Here is a 25,610-nt window from a genome sequence, read left to right on the forward strand (position 1 = left end):
TAGACGACTAGATTATGTTTTTTGTACAGCATCTGCTGCTTGCTTGTATTTACTTATGAACAGGTGAAAGGAAGCTGTTTTCTACCTGCTTTTAATAAAAGCACCTCCTGTGTACTAGGAGGAAAAGGATTCTCTGGGACAAATTAAGCTTCTGAAGCTGTTCAGGCTGATAACGGATCCATAATTCCACTCTAACTGAATGTGTTTACTTCTATTACCAGTTGCGTGATATTAAAACTCCCTGCTCATTCTCAGCTGGCTTAACTCCAAAGCAGATTCTATATTTACATTTATTCTAATAGTGATTCAATATGTGGGATGACGAAAAGCCAATTATTTCAATACAGTCATTTTCAGTTTTCCACAATCATTGGGCCATATACTCAAAAAAAAAAAATAATCAAAGAGTGATGTATTAAGGTACTAATAGGTTCTAACTATGTGCAAGCATGTACAGCAGACAGATTATATTATTCCTATTGATTTAGGTGACCATGTAGCCAAACTGAGTCGGTATAGTCTTTTATAACACAGCCACTATTAGTTATTCTGGATGTTTTTGTACCATGCTCATTTGAATGGCCTTGTGGTGTCATTGTGGTTTTAAACTGTTCCTCTGCATTTGAAAAGTGGTCTGGGTTGTGCTAAAAAAATTGTTTCTGAGCTTCATGTAATGCAAATTCAGGTAATTACTTTCACAAAACACAATTCCACTCGAAAGTTGGTGATCAAAAAGTTTCAAGGGGCTTTTTTTTTATTTATTTTTTTTTTTTACTGTACTCAGTACTTGTGTTTGTGGCAGTTTTTATGAGATGGCCTCCCTCACAATAGAAAATGAGTAGACATAATTTCATATGACTTTATATAAGAATCTAAAAAGATTTAAAACCCTTTTTTGAAGCTGCTGCTGTAGGTTTTATCAATGATAAATTGATAAATACAGAACTAAGAGTTGCAAATGTCTGCTATGATTCATGGCAAAAGTAACACTGGTGGCAAAGGTCAACATTCACACAAGCAAAGCAAACTTACAAGAGTAAAAAAGTCAGGTAGGAACCTTAAACACTGCTATATAATAAAGTTTGAAAGTCAACTAAATTAATCAGAAAGAAATAGAGGTCAAAGAGGGTTTTCTTTTTTACACGTAGTGATGAGGACATACTACATCAATACAATGAAATAAAAAAAGTTCCAAATTCAGAGTGCAACTCTAGAAGCTGGGTAAAAACTTGGAAGTGAGGAACAAAAGTTGAGTCAAAACAGAATACCTTCTGAGACAGGCATGAAAAGATCTCAAAACTTTTGCCGCAAGTCTTGAAAGATGCAACTGTATCGAGGGCTCAAAGGCATAACACCAGATTTGTGCTGATAAAACACATAGGCCAACACACAAAACAATACTGTAGAGTCTCTCCTCTCCTTTGAGCTCACAGTTAGATTGCTCACAATCTCAGCTCAATCATCCTTGACAAAAGCCTGATTTAGAGCATGCATATATCCAGGCTCCATGGGCAGCAAAGATAAACTGCCAACCTGAAGGGAAATCCATCTCCTTCGCTGTCACTTGCGAATTATTGCCAAACACCATGACGGTGTCTTCTTTTAATATTTTCCCAAAGGTCCAATTTAAGTAACAACATCTCCTTGCTAGATTAATAACAGCAACTGTGGTATCCAGCCAGGAGGAAAAGAGAGAGTTTTGCCGCTGTGGGCAGAAAAGTTGTCTTTCTTTTGACATCTGCTTTTGACAACTACAAGGTCAACGAGAAAAATAAATACAGAGAGACATGAAGATGAATAAAAGCTCGGAGCCATGTATGTGCGATATACATCCAGTGTCTCTTTCAGTCTCCTACTAAAAAAAAAAATACTGAGCTACTTTAATTTTACCAACTTTCAATGACTTAAATATAGTCTTTTGAATATATAGATATCATAATTTTTGGTAGGCCAGTCAGATCGAGGTAGAGAGTGTGGAAGAGAGAGAGTAACTGACTTCCATTTTTCTTTTTTATTATTGACGCATTAACACTATTAATTAAAATCCGAGCAGCCTCTGTAGGGATCTGCAGATTAATTTCTAACACAGACAGATGTCCAACTTAAAGGGGAAAATTGACCAAATGCAAATCTAAAGATGGCTTTTCTATGCATAGCAATGAGACCATCTGCAAAAAGAACCCAGTGGAGCAGAGCATGTGTGCACAGTCAGCCTTCTCTATTAGAAATCGACCCCAAAAAGAAAAATCCTTTTTGTATATTTCACTACTTTGAAGACCTCACGGGACATTTATTTGTAAAGCCGAGAAAACATGCCAGTGATTCCAAAAATGTGATATGTAAATGACATGGATCGGTTGGTGGCGGAATTATTAATGTGCCATAATTGAGTACAAGATAATTGTGCTGACTGTGTTGGAATAACTAACAGCTGCATTTAATGGAACATTTAATTGCACTTAAAGGCTTTCGTAGAATAAGCAGTTTGTGATGCTAACACATGCTGGAGACGTGACTTGTTTATCTTATCACGATGAATTTCACTTTGCCCTTCAGGCTTGCCTTTTGATGTCTTCTCTCTGTCTAAATACTCTAGAATGTATTAATGCTGCTAGTCTTTGTGTATTGTGTAGAGTTAGAGTCTTTTAGACTTGGCTTTTCTTAATGTCTTCAGAGCTGACTGATACGGCTGAAAATATACATCACCAAAATGTTTCTCATCACAATATCACAAATCAGAATCATAAACGATTATGTTCCCGTTCAGTGCTATGTACCGTATTCTCCTGTTATGCATTACACTACAAGAGTGCTGGAGTGACCATGGTGGCAAAGCAGAAAAACAGAAAATTGTTTCTAAAAATGCAAAAATTTCAGAACTGTATGCACAAATTAGAAGTTCTTTCATACAGAATCCTGTTTCAGTTTTCCATAAAGCTGTTCTGTATCTGTCTTCGACCAATCACCGTTGTGCACAGAATCCCTGAACCAGCAAGCCTTTAAGCTGACAAGTGAAAAAAGCTCAGTTCAGTACTAAGCTTCACAAGTATGAATCTACATATACACCTATACAATATTGCACCACAGCAAGGAAAAAGGAGGTAACAAACAGCAAATCAAATACAGATGGGTGATCGGTATATCTGGGTGAAGTATCTTAGTAAGGTTTGATCGCCATAAGTCTCTGAATTGGTGGAGAGCACTGCCTGGCGCATGCATCCAAAGTCTGTGGTGACTGCCAACGTCATAACACATTTGATTCATACAATTTTCATCACACCTTTCACTTAGCACTCTTGCCCTGTATGAAAGTATCGGCGTTTACAATGTTTCTGCACTCATTTATTCATGCTTTTTCTTTAATTGTCACCAGTCTGTATTCAAGCAAGTAAGCAAACATCCCCGAGTGAGTCCTGAAGGCAACCTTTTTAGCTTCAGATTACAGTGTCGGTGGAAACGGAGCTTTGCTTGCTGCCAGACACATTGTTCAGGGCAGGGAAACACTGCTGCTTGGAAAGTTGACATAGTTTCACTCTCAGGCAACACAGCGCACAAGTGCAGTCACTGAGGACGTACCGTTTCAACTTTTGGACCAGATGAGAACCAAAGCCAGTTTTTGGCATCTTAGATTGGACTGGATTTAACACTGCACAACTGCTAGTTTTACTCAGATTCTACAGTGGAGGGGGAGATATTGTCGGGTTCGGTGTCAATGGCCGTACGCTTCTAACTATGATGCTGTAGGTACCTCTCTAGCTTCATTTGTGGAGGCGCCCTTCTAGTTTTACGTTGTTGATGACGTCGTATAAAGAGCGAGAAAAGTCTGCAGATAAATCAAACGTTCATCAATCAATAAGAAATGTAAAATATATCATAAAATCTAAATCATAGTATTATTTTCTCTCTCAAAATAAGCAGGACTGCTATACCATTATAAAATAGCTGATGTCACTGAGAAACTGGAACTGAATATTTAAAGTTAAAAATGTAATTAAATAAACACGATAAAAGAAAATGATGTTACACGTCCGCTGTTAAAATACCTGTATTATCTAAATCAGATTATTCCTCATCTTTGCACAGTATGTAGATGGATGATAGCCTGTGTGTTATTGGTGTGGGGCCTCGGCAGGGCAAAGCAGCACTTAGCCTGTTAACATGGTCCACTGATACAGATGCCTCTGAGGCACATCCATTATTTAAAAATGTAAGGCTTTAATGTTATTATAGGACCAGTTAGGCGAGAGCATTTTACTGATGAAGATTCATCACTGCTGCAGATCCCTCGTATGAATAATTCCACGAAAACGGCATACAATGTCACTTAGTGAGCTTGTGTTGTCAGATTGAGCAACAATGGACTTTAAATGGCTGTACTTTCTGCTTGCTGGATAGCATTAATGTTTCATAAAAGAATCATCGCACATTTCAAAATTGCCTCATTCGCTGCACCTTCAAGAATTGTCATTCGCTTAATCACGGCATAGTAGATTTAAAAATCCACATTTGCATCTGAGATATGTTTATGCCTGTTTATTCAGTCTTTGAGGATTTCAATGCATGTTTTAAGACCACTTTGTTGCACTGGCTTAGACTCTAATGTCAACCAGCGAGGGATAAGCTTATAAACTCTGAGTTAAAAAAAAAGGGGGAAGCGGAAGAAAATAGCATCAGAATGAGATTTTTATGTGCCCTCGATTAGAGTAAAAAAAAAGCGTCATGAAGCCACAGGGGAGCAGAGGGGAACCTCTGAAAGAAGAAAGTGGAAAACTAATACTGTAGCGCTGTTGTGTTCATTGAGTCTCTTTAAGGGAATCTAAGCCATGGTCTTTTACAGAAAGTACCACTCGCTTGAAAAGGGGGGAAGAGACCAAATTAGATTTTGTGTATTTATTTTTACTCTCCAGGCTTCACTTATTTTAACCAGTTGCAGATTAAAGAGAAAAAGAAGTGATATTCTAAAAAAATCTTGACATCAGAACTCACATAAGACTAAAGCAAGGAGCTATCCGTTATCTATTTGTACCATATGATTATCTGAGGTCTTCACCTCTAACATATCAAGAAAGAAAACCTATAGGTCCTATTAACTGTTAGGGGGTTGAGAACACGGTGAAAAGACTAAATAAAAAAAGAATTTATGTTCTTTTCTTAATTATGATGATGCTAATAAACATTTCCTTGTAATGAATTATTCATCATGCTTGTCATAACAGAGTTCAGATGCTTTGTTTTTTTATTTGGTTTTGTTTTGTTTATACTGCCATCAAAACTGCCCCAAACCCAGGGAGCTGTTCTTTGCAATGGTTCCTCAGCAGCCATTATCTGATTTCTGAAGCTCGAGTCTTGCTTGTGTTCTTCTCTACTCCAACAAATGAAGCGTAACACGGCATGACTGACTGAACACTCAAGGCGAGCACAGCAAATTGGGTCAAACATTCCTTATCACTTCTCCTCCCCGTCAATGATATTCTCCTCCCAACTTTAGTTTAATGAATCTTCGATACGGAGGAGCCTGGGCTGCAAATCAAAGGTAAGCACATTGATTGATGCAGCATTTCCTGTGTACCTGCCACACCTTGATCCTGGGCTAAAAGGCCTGCTAAATAAGGCCCGTCTGTCCTCGTCTCATCTCTTCTCCTCGGTTGCATATGACACCTTAACTCATACCACAAAATGTTTGACAAATGACAGAGGCTCTCAAAGGAAATTACTGAAATGGAAGGGCTGATTCATCACACTATGTAACAGCAGAGACATTTTTTTCCACACTCCTATCTCATTTTCCCCGTCTTTGATTATTTTCCAGTGCTGCTGTGCTCAGTCCTCCAGGCCTTCAGGCCAGACATTTCTGCCATTTTAATATGTTATCTCTTAAACCAGGGGACCAGTGCTCTTCTTAAAGGCAGCTTTGTTTTGGCATCCATCTTCATTGGGGTGAGGTAAAAACCTATGTTTGAAATTAAAGGCTGCTGACGCCATGAATATTTTACATCAGTTACCTGAAAATGCCTCACAAACATATGTACCTCAGAGGGCTCTTTCTCTATTCATCTCAATCAGAAGGGTTTTTAGCAGCACTTTGGTTCAATGACGGCTGCCAAATCAACTCTACATCCTCTTGCCAATTCACTTTAGAGAATGTACAGTTTTATCTCTCATGGACTGTATAGTGGGGCATCACTAAGGACAAGTCAATGAAAAATGGGCTGCAGCTCAGAAAAAGTCAAGCAATTTCAGCTATGCAGTCAGAATGAGGGAAACAGACTCTGATGTTTCTGCTTTTCCAGTGGATTTCTGTCTTAGAGACTGCTTAAATAATCTTTGGTTTCTACCTTGTATAAAAAACTGACAACATGCCAACACACCACTCCACCAATCATTATGTAAAATGTAGACATGTAAATTACAGATCACAGATCACTACATAATATTACTGGTGAAAGACTAGTCATGTGTCTCAAACCCCAAGTAATGAAGGGATGTTTTAAAACATGTACAGTCAGTTTTTCTCATTATTTTCACATTTCATTTATAATATGAAATCAAAGCAACCCCGTTAAAACAACATTCAGTAGAGCATAGATTAGAAAAAATTGTTAGGATCTTACATAATGCTATCATCACTGACAAACCATGTATCTCCAAATTTTTATATATACATTTTTTCTTTTCAGATAAACCTAAAGCTTTAAAAAAAACTTTATTCATGGGTTGAGAAAATTCTTATCCTTCTTAAGCTAAATGAAACGTTTAACAAACAATCCGAAAAATGCATGGTCAAAACAGGGATGATATTTTTGAAATACTTGATTTTAATAGGAAATCAACAAATAATACTACAATAAATTAAAACTGGTACCTTCATTTAAAAGTGATTTTAAAGTAAATGAAAGAACTAGCGTGTATGTATGTGCTGATGATGACTGAGATCCAAGTTGAACGATGGTCGTTCAGTCTTGGTCACAGGTAGTCCTAACGACTGTCGTCACAGCAACAAGGAACACTAACGAACCAGCGGTATCGATGACCCGGGCCAACGACCCCACTGAGGTTAAATAGCTGAGTTTCCCTGCCAGTCAGTCAGAACTGAAGAAGTCCTTTGGATGAGGGACGAAACGTCTTCCAGTATCTTCAACCAAGTCAAGTTGCCCTTGATTTTAATCTTCGTTGGATAACTATGACCTGGAAGACTGAGAATCTTCATAGACGATTCAAGTTGAAGGCTCAAAAGAGATAGTATGTAAATCTCACATTATTTAGTCATAGAAACTGACCCCAGGGTCAAGATTGAACTTTCTTGTTTAAAAAGGTATTTTATTGTCATTGTGCCATTGTGGCTTTAACAAGAAAAACAGGTCCCACAACATAATTCATATTAAAGCAATAATCAGGTCAGATGTGTTTGGGTGTGGTACATCCAGTCACAAAACCACTGCAGTTGTAGATGTAGTAACAGCAACACTTGACAGACTGAAGAAGCTGACAGTGTCTCAGATGGGTGTCTTTTGCTGGTTGTTGATATTACCCACATTCTGTGGCATTATTCTGTTGTTTACAGCAAGCAAGTGTAAACACATTAAAGTCACGTGAGGGAACAGATTTCTCAGAAAGCACAGAAGCGGTGCGAAAGGCAAACTCAGCTGATTCAATTCATTCCGTTTGATAACAACTGACAGAGTGATGAATGAACCCAACCAAAGGTATATTAAGTGATAAAAGATGCAGGATGATATTTACATCATAGGCGTGCTGTTCCATATACAGTAAGAGCAAGTAAATGCACACATAAAAGAGCAAGGAGGGAGGTAAACAATACTGCTCACTTCATCCAATATCTTGGTTGAGCTCTCATTCGCTCATTGTGCGTGCATGTATACATGTTTACTCAAATGTCACAGCAAAGCACTAGTCACCCAACTAAATAAATAATGTCAACTACTCTTGCTTATACAGTATGAAGTTTCTTTTATTAAAAAGAATGTTACTGAAATGTCAGCTTCATCAAGTCTTAACAGCTACATTTGTGGGTCATAAACACACTGCCAGGTCATTACTTTTACGAACAACGCCCCTTATCTGTGATATTATAAGCATATACCACGACCTGTCGTGAGCTATTGCTTAAATGATACAAGGGATGCCAGCTGTAGGACAGTGGTTTCCAAAGTGCGTGATAGGGTGCCTTAAGGATAGACTAATTGCACTGTATTGCTTTACCACATTTACATTTTTATGCCTTTTGAAATTGTGTCAAAATGCAAAACATAAATATATACACAAATAAACAGCCTGAACACATTTGTTTTTTTTTTTTAAAACAGTTAAATACACAGCAATTAACAACATTTATATAGTTGTTAATTGCTATAGTAGTGGTTTGTAAAGGTTTTGGAAAGTACTGACAAACAATGCTGTCGTGTCAATAGTGAGCAGAAAGAAAACACTTTCTGGCAGGAAAAAACACTGTCAAATGTGGCAATGGTTCCAAGTCTAGGTGTCATTTACACACGGGACATGTCCACCACCACTTTGAAATGGCTGAAAGCATTTGTGTGAAATAAATAAGAAAAATTGCTTGCAACAAGAAATGTTAAATTAAAATGCTATAAGAAAGGTTTGCAGTAAGAATTGCAATGCAATGTAAATATAGAAGAAACAGATCTATGTTTTCCAAAAAAGTTACCTAAGCTAAAAAAACAAAACAAGCTACTGATTACTGCATAATATTCCAGTATATTTCAATATTTTGAATATTCACCTGCTATCTGAACCACCATAACTTGGTGCAGAAAGGGTCTCCAGAAAGCAGGTAATTAAGTGTTTACTGCTCAAAGTCTTCTGGAGGAGGACCCCCAGTCCCTCCAATAGAATTTTTCATCAATTAATATTGATTCTAAATAGTTTTCAAATATCTTCTTGTCTTGTTCTCTTGACCCCAATATTACTAAGTGTTTCGTCATAACCCTATAGTCAGAGAACCTTATGTCCCCACCACTTTTTAACACAAAATGACGCCCTTGTTCCAAGTAAACTCCAAAAACATCAAGACAAAACCCTTTATAGAGAAAGAACAGCTGCTACCAAACATGGCAAAATGGACACATTTTGGACACATCAACAAATATGTTCTCTTTGGATAATTTCCCAAAGCACCATGGAAATTTACATTATATTTATTTGGAGTTCTGCTCCTCAAGTAACCAGAGCTAACCTATGAAATGGCTATCATTTGGTTTTTTGCTAGAATATTAGGTGAGGTGATAAAGTGCATTCACTATGAAGGGTTAATTAATTAAAAATGGCAATAAAAGTAGTTCACATAGGGTCCGGTCTATAAATGAGGGTCTAATTTTGTCAACCAAGGATTGATGGTTGCTTTATGCCCTTTAAAATATGCTTTAATAATCTGCAGCATAATGATATTCTGCATTTGAAGCAGGCCAGAGTAGTCCACTGAGGGCCTACTGATGGGTCATAAACTGCACACAGTAATTGGGAGTAAGTGGTAAGTACTTGGCCAGTACTGACCACTGTAGAGCCTTAATTTGTCCCAATACTGATGCCCAGAGGGGAGCGCAAGTGGCATTGTTATCTCAAAAAACAGCACATGTTGAACAGCAAGAATAAGTTTCACATGTACTGTTCAAAAGTTTTTGCCACCTACTGTACTGAAAAGTACAAGTAAGAAGTAAATTGGACATTTGTGCAAGATCTTTGTGGGTTGTTCAAGCAATTAACAATGCTGCTCTAAATAGGGCAGCAGGATGTCATGCACAGTCAACCAATATGAGCAAAATTTTTGTGGTAAAGATCCTATAATAAAAGTCCTGTTATCATCATATAATAATAATAATAATAATAATAATAATAAATCAATGTTTGTAATGTCTGCAAGTAAAAATATAGTGGATATAATATACACTGATTTCATTTGGAGACTAAATCCAAACAGACAGAAAGAAACTGGACCCTGATTGGCCAGCAATAACAGCTCTTCTTCTTAAAATGTGCTAAACCTGCTGATATACCATTCAATTGCACGACACTGGCCATTCATTAATTCTTTAGTGTGTGAGCTAATCAAGACCAATTCCCATGTTTTGCAAAATACAATAATTACGCTTATTCAATGAAACAAAATCTAATGTGAACAATGTCTTCATGAAATGGCTGTAATCATACATGAAAAAATCCAACAATAGCACATTTTTGGCCACAGCGTATCTAATTTAAAAAATAATATAAAAACATTGCTATTGTATCTGAGAGAGGCCCAGAGAGAAACAAGCTTTTACCTTGATGGCAGTGGAGGCAATCTGGATGTGATGCAGCTTGTGCAGGGTGCTCTCCCTGTCAATAAAGTAAGAGGCAGCCAGCTGGTGCAGAGCTTCCAGAGTCACAGCTGTGCCATTGGATTCGCTCACTTCAGACGTCCGACTCAACTTTCGCTTGTCCACAAAGATCATTAATGACTCTTCCCCTATGAATACACACAAGAAGACACATACACATACTTCATTAATGAATCATCCCCTGTGGACATACACACACATAATGCTCTCAGTGGTATAGTGGTAAATTTAACCTGTGAACACCTGCCAGTGCTCATTACAGAGTCACATAGGCAGAAAAACAACACTTCTAAAGGTGGAAAGTTGATGAGAAACTTCCAAAAGCTAAGCTGTGGTATACATTTTGTCAAATGTGGTGTTAAGTCTGGTGCTACGGTATTGTGCACAAAATGACATGCCTTATGAAACAAGTATGTTGATACAAACAGAGCCAGAGCTTTCACAGGACAGAGTATTGACAAACAGTGGAAAGTGTAAAAGATTGGTGGAAAACATGTAGTTTAAGATAAAGGTTAACACATCTCCACCACAGTGTGAAAAAAAAATTATCTTAATTTTAATCTCAATTTGTCTATTATTGACTCCTGAAATGTTTTAACAACCAGAAAAATAGAGCTATCCATATATTCCTGAAAACTGGCTAACCGTGATTCTGCAGGTTATATTAGGCCATTCTTTAACTGTTGTACTTCTTTTTCCAGTTTGCAAAACTTGCTGTGCAGGATCGTCTTTCCGATCTATTTTAAATACTGTATTCATCACGGCTTTGAGAATCTATGCACAAGAGACACAACATGAAAAGATCCAGCAGAAGAGATGGGAGGAGATGTGCAGCAGATAGCCATGGGAGCTTTACTGCGCATTACAGTACTCGGGCTAATGCACATCTATTCTTACTGAAACAGAGGATCCACTGACATTTTTTGTCAAACAACTCCAAACACATATTTTACATGTTGAATCAGAGAATATGAGCTCAAACAATCCCACAGTCACAGCTGAGGTAATTTTTAATTGAATATTTACTTTTATTTTTAAGTACCATACAAGAAGCTTTGGAGCTTCAAATATGATTTACTGTTAGATCTTTACCCTTTTTTTAACAATTACTCCTTTAAGGCAATTCAACTTCATGTGATAGCTGATGCTCTACATAAACAAGGATGGACAAGCAGAGAAAGAGGGGTGAAATAATCAGAATCATCCGTAGTTCTTTGTAATTTACCGCTGAATGACTGTGATGTTTGAATGAACGCTGGAACAATTAGGAATTATAGTATTGTTACAATTTTGTCTTACTCACTACTAAATTTAGACCCTGGTTCCTCAAGTTGCAACACATGTAAAGTTCCTGAGTTCCACAAAACATTCTTGGAAAAATTCTTGTTCTGGAAAAGGTCCATATGTTTGTCCTGGATCTTGGCCACCTAGATGCCAAAAACCTCATCTTTAAACACTTCCTTTCTCCCAGGTGTTCAGGTAGGTCAATAAAATCAAAGAGAACCACAGCCCATCTACTTTATTTACCTCCCAGTGTAGCAGAGAGCAGGAAGTGGGTTCCGTATTTTCTGATAATGTTGTCAGTGATGGTGCCGAGACTCGGCCTCCTGCCCAGCTGCCTAATGGTCTGGAGGAAGTCGGGGTCCAGCGGCAAGGAAAAGCCATTGTTCTCTTGTCTCTCCAGGGCCAAGCTGTTCACCTTCCAGCGGCCAAACTCCCTGCAATGTCACACAAACACATGCTCAGTGTAAGCAAAAGACACACAACACATGAATGCAGCATGCTGACACATTCGCAAAAACCAAATCCATCAACTTGGTCTGAACTGTTGTTTTCTGCCCTTCAATGGAAGGGAAAAATGTTGTGATATTTAAGTGGACAAGACACATCTTGCCCCTCATGGGGGAGGCTCATACTCAGATCTGCTTCTTGCCTGGCATAAAATAAAATGTCTGCATGACCTCTAAGTGAATCTCGTGTGCCACTCTTTAAAATAAGAATGGTCTCATGCTGTTTCTACCTCCGGCTTGGAGAATTGCTTTGCACCATAGTGAAAAATATTGTTTTTTCCCCACCGATTTTAAATAATAGCTTGATCTTTTCTCATGTCTAGTCACTTTTTGAGGTGCTGTGGTTGGACGGGCTATAATCATGGACAGAGTCTTGCTGCTGTCAGGACCTCTTTTGGAGGGAGCAGGCTTCATCTGAAGCTGTTTGATATTCAGCCTGGCCTCGGAGCATGCCAGCTGCCTTTATCTACCAAGTGCAGAGTGCTGCTACTTGATCCATAGATTAGTGCTATTAAAATACAACTGGTTATAAAATATGGTTCTACCCCAACCTAACAGGGGAGAAATTGAAGACCTTTCAATCACTGTTGGATAGGTGGTTGATGTATCTATTGGGAAAAGGACAGGTGAGATTTACCATATAAAAATCCACCCGGTTATGTTAAAGAGTGGCTGCAACACAACACATACCTATACATATGTTTCCTAATACTCTGGATTGATTGATTAGTTAAGCTCAAATAGGCTACAGGTGCATCTCAAGTCTCTTAATTGCATCCACGTTTACCTCACTAGTGTCTGAGTCCCTCCTATCGGGGATAAATGGAGAGACACAAGAAATCATGCGAGGAGAAAAGAATTGAGGCAATATGTTTTTAGAGAAATGAAACATTAAATGAACTTTTCCCTGAAGACTTGTGAAGCAACATCCTTTTTTGATGATGGTGACAGCTGATCACAGCTGCACAGACGTTTGATGGAGTTTGTGTCTGCACACACGTACATTGTGCTAATACTAATAAAGGCACACAGATATCACTGCCAGCATAGCAGTATTTTCTCTCAGTAGCTGTTACCTGTTTAACAAACACATGTGCATGAATAACAACCTGCATTCTGTATTTATACTGTGTACTGTGTCCTGCTCAGAGGCCCATGGACTGGCAGAAAGTGTTTATATATTTATTATTTGCAATTGTATTTATTGATATTCTGGTTGTGAATTTATTATTGAATAACCTAGAATATGGTCTTGGTGTCTTTTAAACACTGGAAATGATTTATTACTCTAAATGTTTTAGGAAATTAAAATTACATAACTCATATCAAGCAAGACGCTCAGAAATGATCAGCCTCACATGTGACTGAATGCAAATGAGGATATATAATGTGAAATGTGTTTCTTGCTGATAGACTTTCTGTGACCTTAATTGTATCCATAATAAAAGTTAATGTGGGAAATAACAAATAAATTAAGTTGTTTGTGGAGCTTTTGTTGTTCATACTTCCAGTGAACATAGATTTTTAAGCGATTGTGAATCAGAAAACAAATCAAATATAAAACTTGGCAGTGGTACACTTGAGTTTAATCTGTTATCTGTCTTCACTCCAGTCATCCAATCAATAATGGATATCCAACAAGGGGGCGTGGACGCTGCTCTCATGTATCCTCGCTTAGAGATCCTTCCTCGCTCAGAGATCTCAGAGCACAAATAAGAGCTTTGGGACAGCCTGCAAGGTAGCAGACCGGAACGACTAACGATTCAAGCGAGGTGCAAGGAAATATCCAATAAGAGACTTGGGATGTATCCTGTTGTCTGTGTTTTTGCTTCAATGTGAACCTGATTTGGCAGTTGTTTCATTTACTGAATTAACCAAAAACATACATTACATGCCTATCTGGTTGTTTTATCTATATTAAGTATATCGAATAAAAAAAAAAAAGTACAATATGGTAATCACTATATTCATTTACATCACCATTACTTCATCTATTTCACTACCCCCTAGTAGCATCTCATGGAATGTGGCCTTGTGACAGGCAGACAGACAGAATCTAATGTAGACGCAAAATGGCTTTCAAGACATAGGACTGCACAAAGTGACACTTTTTTATACGGCTTCATAGCATAATACTGACAACCACTGCACGTCTGAAATGCTAGCTTATATGGTTTCTGGGAAGTAAATTCCCTCAAACTTTCAAAAACATTTTTCTCCAAACACTGCTTGAAAAATTCTTCGCAAAGGAGCAAATGGGAACTTTGGGTTTTCTGATGTGTCTGTCTCCCCCCCCCCCCCCCCCCCCCCCAACACCCTATAGACACACACCAACTCCCTCATGCAAAGACACATGCATTCACACACCCTGCAGCTGCAAACATCTTAACAAAGCTGCCCTTGCTGCAACCAACTTTGCTATCGCTCAGAATATCGCAGAGCCCCCATGGGTATGGGCCAGCTGCCAATCAATTTCCCACCAATAACAATGACCCCCTGAGAAAAATACAAAACAGAAAACAGCTCATTAAGACCTGTTTCATGTCGGTGTTTCTCTATAACGAGCGGCCATTAGTGTTTCTTTCCATCCGCTGGGGCCAACTGAAGAAGGGAGCAGCGGAGAGAAAAAGGGAAAGCGTAACTGTGATCGACATAGTGTCTTGCTATGCTGCTCGCTGATGGACATTTATGAATGGTGCCAAAGCTAAGCTGGAGAATACAGCACACAGCGCATACACAGATCTGTTGTCGAAGACTTCAATTCAGCATCACCTTTTGCACGCCACACAGATACACGCATGGAAAGATCTTGGGATTCATGGATGGCTGCCGGTTTATTTCACCCTTAACTGTTCTCAGTGAGATACTGAGTGACTGGAATAGCCTATCACAGACACACACACACAAAGGGCGGCTGGTTTATTTCACCTGCAGCTCTGTGCAGCAGGGGGCTCGCTGCACCTCTACCTGTCAGCTCCCCCTCTGAGCGAGCTGGAGCGCTGTGCACCAGGAGGTGAGGTGCTGCAGAAGCCACAATCTGAGCAGGGGAGTCATACCTTCAGATCCATCACAGTGTACCGGCAGCCTGAGGGCTCCGCTTGGTGCCCAGCATAACAAATCAGGGAATCAACCCAGCGAATAACCTGCTGATGCAGTTGACACACTCTACAGAGCATAGAAATGCAGATTGTGTCAGTTCAGTACAGTATGTGACTGAGCAGGCTAGGTGGGTGTCTGCTACTGCTAATGTTATCTCCTGAGATATGCTGGCGTGGAAATTATTTTTAGAAAAGTAAATGTTTTCAAATAAAATTAAAATCGAGAAAACTTTGTAGCAAATAGTATTTATTAATTATCTATTTTACATCTGAATCTCGCTACTATAAAATCGACAAAATGGCTACTATTTTCACTTGTTTATTTTTTTATTTCTCTTTTCTAAATTACTTTTTTTCAATACATTTAAACTACCAAAAAATCTCAATTTTCAAACTTTTATACTGTATTATATGGGATATTGTTTCACATGAAGAAATACTGTGACACTGGCCTATTGTTTGTACACCATTGTTTAGATCAGTCTCAGTGTCATTAAGGAAGTGTTTTTATAAAGGCCCTCTGCAGGATGAAATCCTGACCCTCTGGCTAATAAAAAGCCCACAAGCTATGTTATAACTACTTCATTATTCTGTTAAATGACTGGAAAACACACAGGGGGCCAGGCATGCTAAAATGTGTTAAACTAATGCATTATCAATGTGATTTGCACATGAATTCAGTTTTTTGTTCCTGTTGACCTGAACAACTCTTTGGCCAATTTATGAACTGCCCACACAAAGTCACATGTGACTGGAAACGTGTGAGGATATGTAATTGATGCATAACCCAAACCACTGTTACATGGAATTAATTTGCACAGAATAATAACACTAAACACTAAATCTCAGATGAAATCACATGTGTCAAAATTTTACAATTTGTTCTCTACAGCTTGCACACATGCACACATTTTTCAAAACAAGCAAGTACCTTCATTTGTATACATTTCAAAAATATATAATTTACGGTTACAATCATGTCAGTTAGTCTACCATGAAAAAGCCTAACAGCTCTACGTTGTTCTGTTTTGGGTGTCTCAATCTTACTAATGGTAATGTCATGAGCTACAATGCATTCTCATTTCAACTCATCAAAAGAACATTTTAATGTCACAGAGATAAAGAGAAAGCAAAAATAACTTGACCTGTCTTTGCAGGTGTTCTGAATATTTGCATTTATACGCTGTTTCCTACAGTGAGTCGACTACCACTAAAGACAGTTTTCATCAATCTTTCATTTCCTCACTGTTTTACTTCTCAACAGTGTTTACTTACTGTATAATGACTTTACAGCAGTTAGGTCCAGATCATTGCTCTACATCTCAAAACTCTGGATACAAACTGTGTTTTACAAAGTGACTGCAAAATATTTACTGGCAAAACTGTGCAGTGTCCCTGGAGTGTCATTTTTTTCTTGCATTATACAGTAATGAATGCACATTTTGAGCCATGCCATTGGTATAAAGGGAACAAGGTTAATTAAATGACTTCTTTTATTTGATGGATTGACCAAGAAAAATCTAATTCCACCTCCGACTTCATGCAGAATTGATCCTTTATTTAAATTGCATATTTGTATTTCAGCACACATTAAAATTCTCTTATGTTATTATGTTGGGTGCCCTAAAACAAATTTTTCTTCTAGCGATTATGTTTGCATTCTAACTCATTTATTTTGCCAAGTTCCAATGGGAAACCTAATTGTGTGGAATATGCTGTGATTTTATACAAATCATAGGACTTTAATACTTGTGAGACCTGTGTTCACATCTTGAGTACCTGTGTGTTTAGGCAATGAAAGTTCCTTGGTTAAGTTCTGGCAAAGAACACCTGTTCTGTCTCGTGCTTCAAGTCACTCTTTCCCTAACCTTAACTAAGTGCCTAAACATGATCATGAAAAAACCTTAATAATGCTTTAGTTGCTATGAGCAAATGCATATTGCAATATCTGATATTATCAGGAAAACAAAATTAAATATGTTTTTGGAATCTCATGTATTAATTAGTTCAGTATCAACTAGGCAGATTCTATTAACAATGTTTTTACATAATGTTGATAATATTTAAATTCGGATGGCATTACATTTCCTTCAAAATGTATTAGCTGTAGCAAATGACTAGGGTGTAGGTGTAATGTCTAGGAGACAGTCTAAAATCTATAACTGGCCATGACAAGACCAGTTTGCAATTCTTTACAAAGAAATATGTGTTTTAAATAAAAGTATGGGAGGACAGTATTTAATGAAATGAAAGAACACAGGGCAAGAAATAAAAAACAAAACAAAAGAACAGCAATAAGTGAAAGAAAAGCATTACTGGTAATGGTTTACATTTCTCTAAATGGATGAAAAACTTAATGTGAAGGAAGAAAAAACCTCACACTCTTACCGAGCATTTACCTTACCACGATAAAAAAACATTTGTTTATCGTCAAAAAGGCCTGAATGAGAACACATTGTTGTGCATTGTAGCTGGGTTACCCCAGATACCAAAATAACCCGCTGAGCAAAACAGTTGGTCGGCTGGTTTTGTGGACTCAAAGTTATTTCAAGGACCTCCCCAAAGAGAATTGTGCAAAATGGGAGAAAAGTCCTTCATGCCTCATTCAGTAAGATAAACCAAATTACATTTATTTGGAAGACCTTGCAAGCAAAATGCAACCGCTCTGCTGTTTTCAATGTTGCGGATTTTTTCTTTGCTGCAGTTTGTGTTATATCTTCTCTTGGTTTAATCTGATGTGACATTGATCCTTCTCAATATGCATGTGCTATTAGCAAAAGAAAAATGATTTTAGAAATTAAGAATTACAAACAAAGGGACTTTTCATTTGATCGACGTCAAAAGAAATTCTACAAATGTCAGTTGCATAGCGAGCATTTTCCTGAAAGACACCTTCATAGTGGCACATTTTTAATTGAGCTTCTGATGATCCAGTCTTAACAAGTGGAGTGCTGGAGACTCAAATGAGAGTGGGAGTTAGATAGAGATGGAGAGACTCGTGTCTTTTAGTTATCCACCCACCACGGCGACAAACAGGGAATGAAAGTGAGATCAAGACGGAGAAAGAGAGTGTAATGATGTAGCTAATAGTTGTGAACGCTTCACAAAATTGCCACCAACAGTTTTTCCAACATCAAACAAACATCAGACCATTAATTTGTGAAAATCCTATTAAACCACTGAGAGGTCCTATAAACAAGATGGCATTCTGTTTCCTACTCATTTGGCTTTTTCATGGCTTTGATGTTACTAAGTATTACTCATGTACACATTTCAAACACATGATTACCACCTGCGACCATTGCTGCAGACATTATTAAACTACACTAAAGGATTAGGATCAATTCCACTGGGGATGCAAAATAAATCAACCTATGCCTACCTTGAAGGGTAGATTATAACGTATTATACATCTCATTCACTTACAGAATAGCTGTATATATATATGTTCCGCCACAGTTTCCTAATGAAGTGAAAACATTCTCCAACTTCTCATTATAACATAATATGTCATTGTTTTTCAAAGACATATGAAAGCGCCATATGGCTTTGTTCCCATATCGAATCACAAAAGACTGCAATTTAATTAAATAAGTATAATAATAATAATATAAGATATTAAATCAATATAAATAACTTATATTATGAGGTTAAAAAAGTAACTAAGTCACTTTTACTCTGAGTTCATTTTAAATGAGCTACTTTTTACTTTTACTTGTGTAGATTTTAAGTAATTGTACTTTTATTAAAGTAGAATATTTTTGCACTCCTTCCACCTCTGCTGCAGAGTCATTCGAACCGGGAGTGAATGCAGATTAATGCCGATTGTACTCTTTTGTACTGGAGACAAAAGCCAAATGTTCAATCTTCTCAGCTAACCCTTGGCAAGAGATTGAATAAACATACTTCCCAAAATGTCAAACATTTATTTTTTTTTGGTAAAGGTTTTGCTTAACTGTACTGTAAGAGACAAGAAGCAAACCACAGTCTCCAGCATTGTATGCATAGTCATCCACACTTAGTGGGTATTCAAAGGGAGGTGAGTTTTGTGGGGCTACTTGTGCCTTTTTCTTCTCAGAGACAACAGTCACTTTCAACATGACATACGGTTGACAGGAAAGCGATGATATTTCATTTTATACCTTTTGGTTATAAGTTCATTATAGATGTAAAAATAATATTGTAGTGAACAACGGAGTGGATTTGTGCATTTTATATTGAATAAATTTGGAGCTACTCCAAATTTCTCTCTCCTCCCCCAGAGAAGAAGGGGAGGGGTCAAAGTTGCTTTCTCTAAGTGCTATCCCAACCATAAAACTGGCACCTTTTTGATTCCGAAGCTGTTTGTTAAAGTTATCAGTCCGTTAAGTTACACTGGACTACTTCAGGAACGACCAAGTTCCATTTTAAGCCTTTTTCGTCGAGCCAACTTCACCGAGATCAGACCAAGCCACGTGGTCTCGCCAGTGACAACGAAGGAAACCTGAAAACAGCCGAATTGCCAGACGGAGGAGGCGTTTTCAATCAGACACGGAGAACCCCGGAGAATCCCTAGCAAAAAGCCAGGATCGGCAGCTAGTGGGACCAGCAACAGGCCAAGCAGGCCGCCGACAAGCAGTAAGACCTAACATATATTCTGTGATCAGATATTTCCCTTTTTAACTCCTAAACCCATAGTGTTAGTTTACTTTCATTAGTTCTTCTATGCTGTATGAGTCAAATGCTTCCCACAATCGAACCTCCAGGCTCATTGTTCAGCAATTGTTTATTTTTCTATCACAGTAGTTAGAGAATAAATTCACTGTAATATAATGAAGAACTGTGTGTGTTGCCTATTTCTACATCCCTGCCAAGAGAATTGACCCTTTAGCTATGAGACTGACTGACTGATTTAAGATAATTGAGCGATTATTAACTAACTGATCACTAGTAATAATTGTATAATTATTCAAAACTACCTAGAGGTCCGGAGACTCTAGGATTATAACAACTCCGGTGATGCCCTGAAACAAGGAATCTGGTTTGATTTTATGAATAATAAAATTCATAACTGGGTATCAATTCTCATAAATTTATTAAATTGCATAACTAAATTTAGGTTTGCTACAATATATATATGTGTGTGTGTGTGTCTCTGTGTTTGCAATACAGTAGTTCATAAAGTATGCATGCTTGACCATCAGAGGCTCATTAATCAGCTCCTGGTTATCAGATCACGAGTAACATCCAGTCATATTTGTACAGGGGCCTTTAAAACCTGAGAACTTCTCACTGCTGATACACTCAGGCCAACGCTGTTTAAAAAAAACTTGTTCCTATACATTATACTTTTGGTATTGACTTTACTAAGATGTAGTGTGTGTGTGTGTGTGTGTGTGTGTGTGTGTGTGTGTGTTGAGAAGATACATCCTTGCTCAGATTCTTTGAGAACTCCCTCATTTTCTTGATGTAGAAACCTCTGACTTGCTTTTATTTCCCAACCAAAACCATTTTACTGCTTTCCACCCTTTATGTAAACTAGTGGCTTTCTTTTGCTTTTTAGCAAAGCTTTAACATTTAGATTTCTGTTGGATACTACTGTGGGAGTTCAAACTCAGGCCAATTTTGTAAAACTGTGAAATACTGCACAATATGAAAGATACCGACTAAAATGTTGTAGGAGGGTGGGATTTGTTAAAAAAAAGCAATTGCATTATTGATTTGTAGCTCCAATGAATATCACTACATCTCTGATAACAGGAAGCAAGGGCAAGTCCAAGAGAGAGCGTGATTTGCAGGAGGGTTTGCTGACATGAAGACTGCTGATCCCTTTTGTACTGCAATTTGTCATAACACTGTTGACAAGAGACTTCTATGCACACACAAAACAACAAATGGCTGGAATCACATTGTGTACATAATGAGGCATGCACATACTGTTAATACACGCTGTGCAGACACACGCAACCTCACAAACACACACACACACACACACATACACAAATGGGAAAGAAAAAATGGACTACCACAAACTACTGAACTCTGCTCCTCATGACGCCATGCCTGCATCACCTTCTTAAAATTCTAATCACATACTGAAGTTGTACACAATGTATCACCACATATGTGCATAACCACACTGCGCATTTACTGAGTCATTAAGAAGTCCATTTTCATTACACACTTAGGCCTAGTTGTTTTACACTTTTTTCTAGTCATCATTGACAGGCAATGTTACCAATATCTCATATTCAGTGACATCATTACAATGGACAGGCCAAGTAACATGAATGGTGACACATGCTGAAACAAATCTAAAGTTAAAATTAAATTGTTTATTAGGAAATAACATTCAAAGTTAAATATATGGGGATTAAATAAACTCCTTTAGTGCTACAAGAGGCCACTGTAGAGGCTCAAAACAGTGATGGAAAATAATTGTTTTAATTCTTGAAGGTGTAGAGTAGTTATTTGTGAAGCTTAGTATTAGTGACACTACTCTACTTCATTCTTTGATTCACTACTGCCTGCGCACTGAGGAGATATCCGACCACTGACCACTCATGGCACCAGTTTTAAATTTGGGCTGAGTGAAATCTTAGTATTTCAGTAAAGGGTACAAATGGGATGTTTTCCTTTGTTTCCGGCCTCATCTACAATGTAAAATGATATTGCAAATGCATTTTAATCTAAAAATCTTGCCGAACTATGAGTTGGCACTTAGGGGACAAAACAATACCTAATGAAAGTGGTATGTAGGCCCTACCCCAATGATCACAACTCAGGCCATTTGTAAAAAATACACTCAAACACTCATGCAGCATCTGTCTTTCATAAAAGCTGTTCCTGTGAACCTCTGGCCTTGATAACTCCCCCATCACACACTTGTCAGAAGGCATAAGCTCTGCGCTGGATGAAGGGCTTGTCACTGCCGTCGCTGCTGGTGCTCAAAGGGAGGAGGCTGCTATGCTTCTGTCCTGGAGACATATTCAACCTCTGACTAGAGAATGATAGACTTGTGCTCCACCAAAACTCTCTCATTGAACAAGCTGCTCAGGCATTCATGCATGAGAGAAAGCTGATGAAAATTGTAATCTCGGGGTACACCTGCTCTATGGGTCTGTTCTGCCATGTGTTTGTAAAATCATAATAATTCCCAGACAATAATGTATTGATTATAGACAAACATGACAAATGCACCAAGGATCAACAGACTCTACCTGCCTCTGCCTTCTACAATGTGTACAACAAGGTCAGATTAGATTTGGTTACAGATGTCAGGAAAGTAGAGAGGCATAGGAAAGTACTTGGATGTATTCTGGATTTAAAGAAGCATAGCACCAACTGTTGAGAATATTTCTTAAGGGGCTTTGTAAATAAATAAAGTGTGGAATTAACTGTATCCTATCGTAATGTAAGCTGCCAATGCAGAATAGTCTTATTTCATTTACCTTTTTACTTGCCCAGGTTTGTCACTGTGCTAAACATGCTTGAAATAACCTGTGTAGGGATTTTGTGACAAGGAACATCTAATAGTCCGGTCGCTATTATCTGTTCTGTCTTAGTAGCAAAGGTGGACCTATCACAAGTTTGTCATACCGTAGCAGAACCTTTTAGGAAGGAATTCAGTATGTTGTGTTGAACACAAAAAGACTACAGTTCATGCCCTATTCCCTCTCATTCCCAACTTTTAAGGCAATATTCCCAACAAGTCCTCCAAACTAAACAATAAAATAGTTAATTTATCTTTGATTCCAAAGTGTTTCATTGACCTGGCATCCTCGAGTGCAGGGTGACACTGTTTGTCAGTATCTTCCAAAACCATTACAACATCATTAATATGAAATGTTGCTTTGTTTAGGTACAAACACAACTTGGTTAAAAGGGAAAGATCACTATGTTGATTCACAAAAGACATTGACTTTTAGAAAAAAGGTAAGTTGACAGTCTTGCATGTCATGTCAAAGTCATATACTTTGCTGACCCAACGTCTGATCTGCCTCTCTGATCTGCTCAGCCCATCCTCACCAGAAAAATGACTGTATTGGTCATCTGTGCAAGCAGCTTATTACGACCGATATATGTTAATTGGTAGGCCTAAACCTAGTAGCCCTAGTAATAAAGATGAGATCAGTCTATAGACGGCTAAAGTCCGAAGTCAGAGTAGATGTTTGAGTCAAACAATGGATTTTCACCCAGGAGACCAGGGTAAATATGAAAGCAAAAGTCAACATTGACTTAATTAAAGTCAAATTCAGTACCGTTACGTATGTGACTTACGTAACGTAAGTCACATACGTTATGTTATCCATAAACGTTTGTTATGGTATCCAGGTCTCATGACGTAAGTCAACTTATTTTAACCAAAGTCTTGATCTTTTCATAAACCTAAAGAAGTAGTTTTGTTGCCTGAATCTAACCAAACTGTGACCGCCGTTTTACAATGTTAACCACGTGTTAATTGTCACATAACTTAAGGTCCAGTACGCCTGTCACAGACTGTTCCAACTGTCATATTTGTCAGTTGATTTTGGCAGTCATTGGCAATTGACATATTTTGTTGTTTAGATTTGAGTACATGTTGGATCTGCTTGAAAAGAGGGTCTGTGGTACTGCAACAACATAACTACTTGCATCTGTTAGTCATTATTCGCATGGACACAATAGGTCTACATAAATGTAAACAACGGCCATTTTAGGTAATTGAACAAGCAACCAATGATGTTTCATTTGGAGAGGACAGCTTCGATCTTTCCCCATGTTTAACCAAGAAGTTTCCTAAACTTGCCCAGACCTTAACCATGACTTTAAGCAAATAGTCATAGTGTAGAGCTGAGTGAAGTTTTCTTGTAAACAAACAAAAGACATATTTACTTCCAGTACAGTGAGGTCTAACAAACATGTGGAATGCTATTTCTTTTTCAATTTGAAACATTTGTATAGACATTCATGTAGGCGAATATTTTGAATCCTGCATTGTTTTCATGCATGTTTACTAGCTTGCAGGCTTTTATGTCGTCGCCTTTATAAGCACATTGCTATGCTTCTTTGCACATCACTGCCACTGATAATCAGCATACAATCTAACTGCATGCAGCAATATAAAAACTGGATTGGCTCTAGATTTTTTCCCCCAAAAAACAGCTGTCCATTTGATTTGAAAAACAAGCTATTCAGATTAAAAATAATAGACATTAAGTCTTTACTAGAATTTCACTCTTAAATTTTAAATCAGTATTCCCTATAAACCTACTGTATCATCTAAGGAAAGGTTCACTGTGGTATTGTGTTGCATTGAAGTTCATTTTTATATTATGTTCCTTAATTCACTCTTCTTTTATCTCTTATTTGCTTCTCTTCTCTGTATTGCTTCATATACTCCATGCAGTTGTATACCCCTTTATTCCATTTCATTTTATAATCCCTTTAAATGTTCTGTTGCATCTACAGCCTTCTAAACACAAAAGTGGTATCATAAACAGGAGACAGATAAAGCACAATAGGCTCTACTTCCTCTAAATCTAAATTATATGATTGTACAGTGCGGCAAAGGTATTGTAATGTCAGGCCTCTGCTTTCTATTCTTTCTACAAACATGTTTGCATATAATTGAAATACTAATCACTCCATAATTACAAGAGACAGCTCCTCATGAAGTCAATGTAATAGCCAGTGGGCTGACAGGAGAAAAGAGAGGAGAAAACGCTGGAGACGAGGCGTGATATAAAAGTTATGGCCCATGAAGAAGAAGAAACGAGGAGCTGACATTTTGACTAATATGCTACTGTCTATGGATATGGCTCAACTACAAGAAATCAAGAGTTTCACACGGTCACAGAAATTATTTCACATACCACCTTCTAAATTATTAAATGAAACATGCTTTTATTCATTTTACAAATGTACACCTCTGATGCATGCATAATAGCAGAAACTGCACAAAATATATCTAATTTGAAGTCATGCTATCAGCGTGATCAAGAACAGCAGTCAATAAAGAAATCTTGTTAAATTTACAGTAGTTGCAGTGTTTCCTACAGAATGACAGACTACTTGCGCGGCGGAGCCCAAATATTACTGGGCGCCGACACAATTAAACTCTATGTGTGGGAAACACTGAGTTGTGCCGTTTTTAAATACATCCAGCTGTATCTGGTGTACAAGGAACCATGCAACCGGCTGACTGCTTTCAGTATAAAACTAAAGCCACAGAGCTGTTATGACACTTGCCAGGAAAAGAGAAAGAATTAAATAAATAATAGGCGGTCTAAAACTGCCATTATGCCTGACACAACAGGTGCATTTTCTGCAATCACAGTGGAAGTAATATTGTTAAGTGCCTCTATGCCTGTTTTTTACTGCTTTTGAAACCATTAATTTCTTACTCC

General features: G+C 37.8%; 1 protein-coding gene across 2 annotated transcripts in view; it reads right to left on the reverse strand.

Annotated features, from left to right (window-relative positions):
- Positions 1-25,610, reverse strand: part of brinp3a.1 (bone morphogenetic protein/retinoic acid inducible neural-specific 3a, tandem duplicate 1) — a 47,835-nt gene that overhangs the window by 17,781 nt on the left and 4,444 nt on the right. For both annotated transcript variants that reach the window (XM_038715111.1, XM_038715110.1), the window contains exons 3-4: positions 11,883-12,073; positions 10,299-10,483 (exon numbers count right to left, since the gene is read on the reverse strand). In XM_038715111.1, coding sequence (XP_038571039.1) covers positions 10,299-10,483; positions 11,883-12,073 — 376 coding nt within the window. The remainder of the gene's footprint in view (positions 1-10,298; positions 10,484-11,882; positions 12,074-25,610) is intronic.

This window comes from Micropterus salmoides, unplaced genomic scaffold (assembly GCF_014851395.1).
Source record: "Micropterus salmoides isolate LMB-PRFRI ecotype aquatic unplaced genomic scaffold, ASM1485139v1 Ms_hic_scaffold_13, whole genome shotgun sequence".
Classification (NCBI taxonomy): Eukaryota; Metazoa; Chordata; class Actinopteri; order Centrarchiformes; family Centrarchidae; genus Micropterus; species Micropterus salmoides.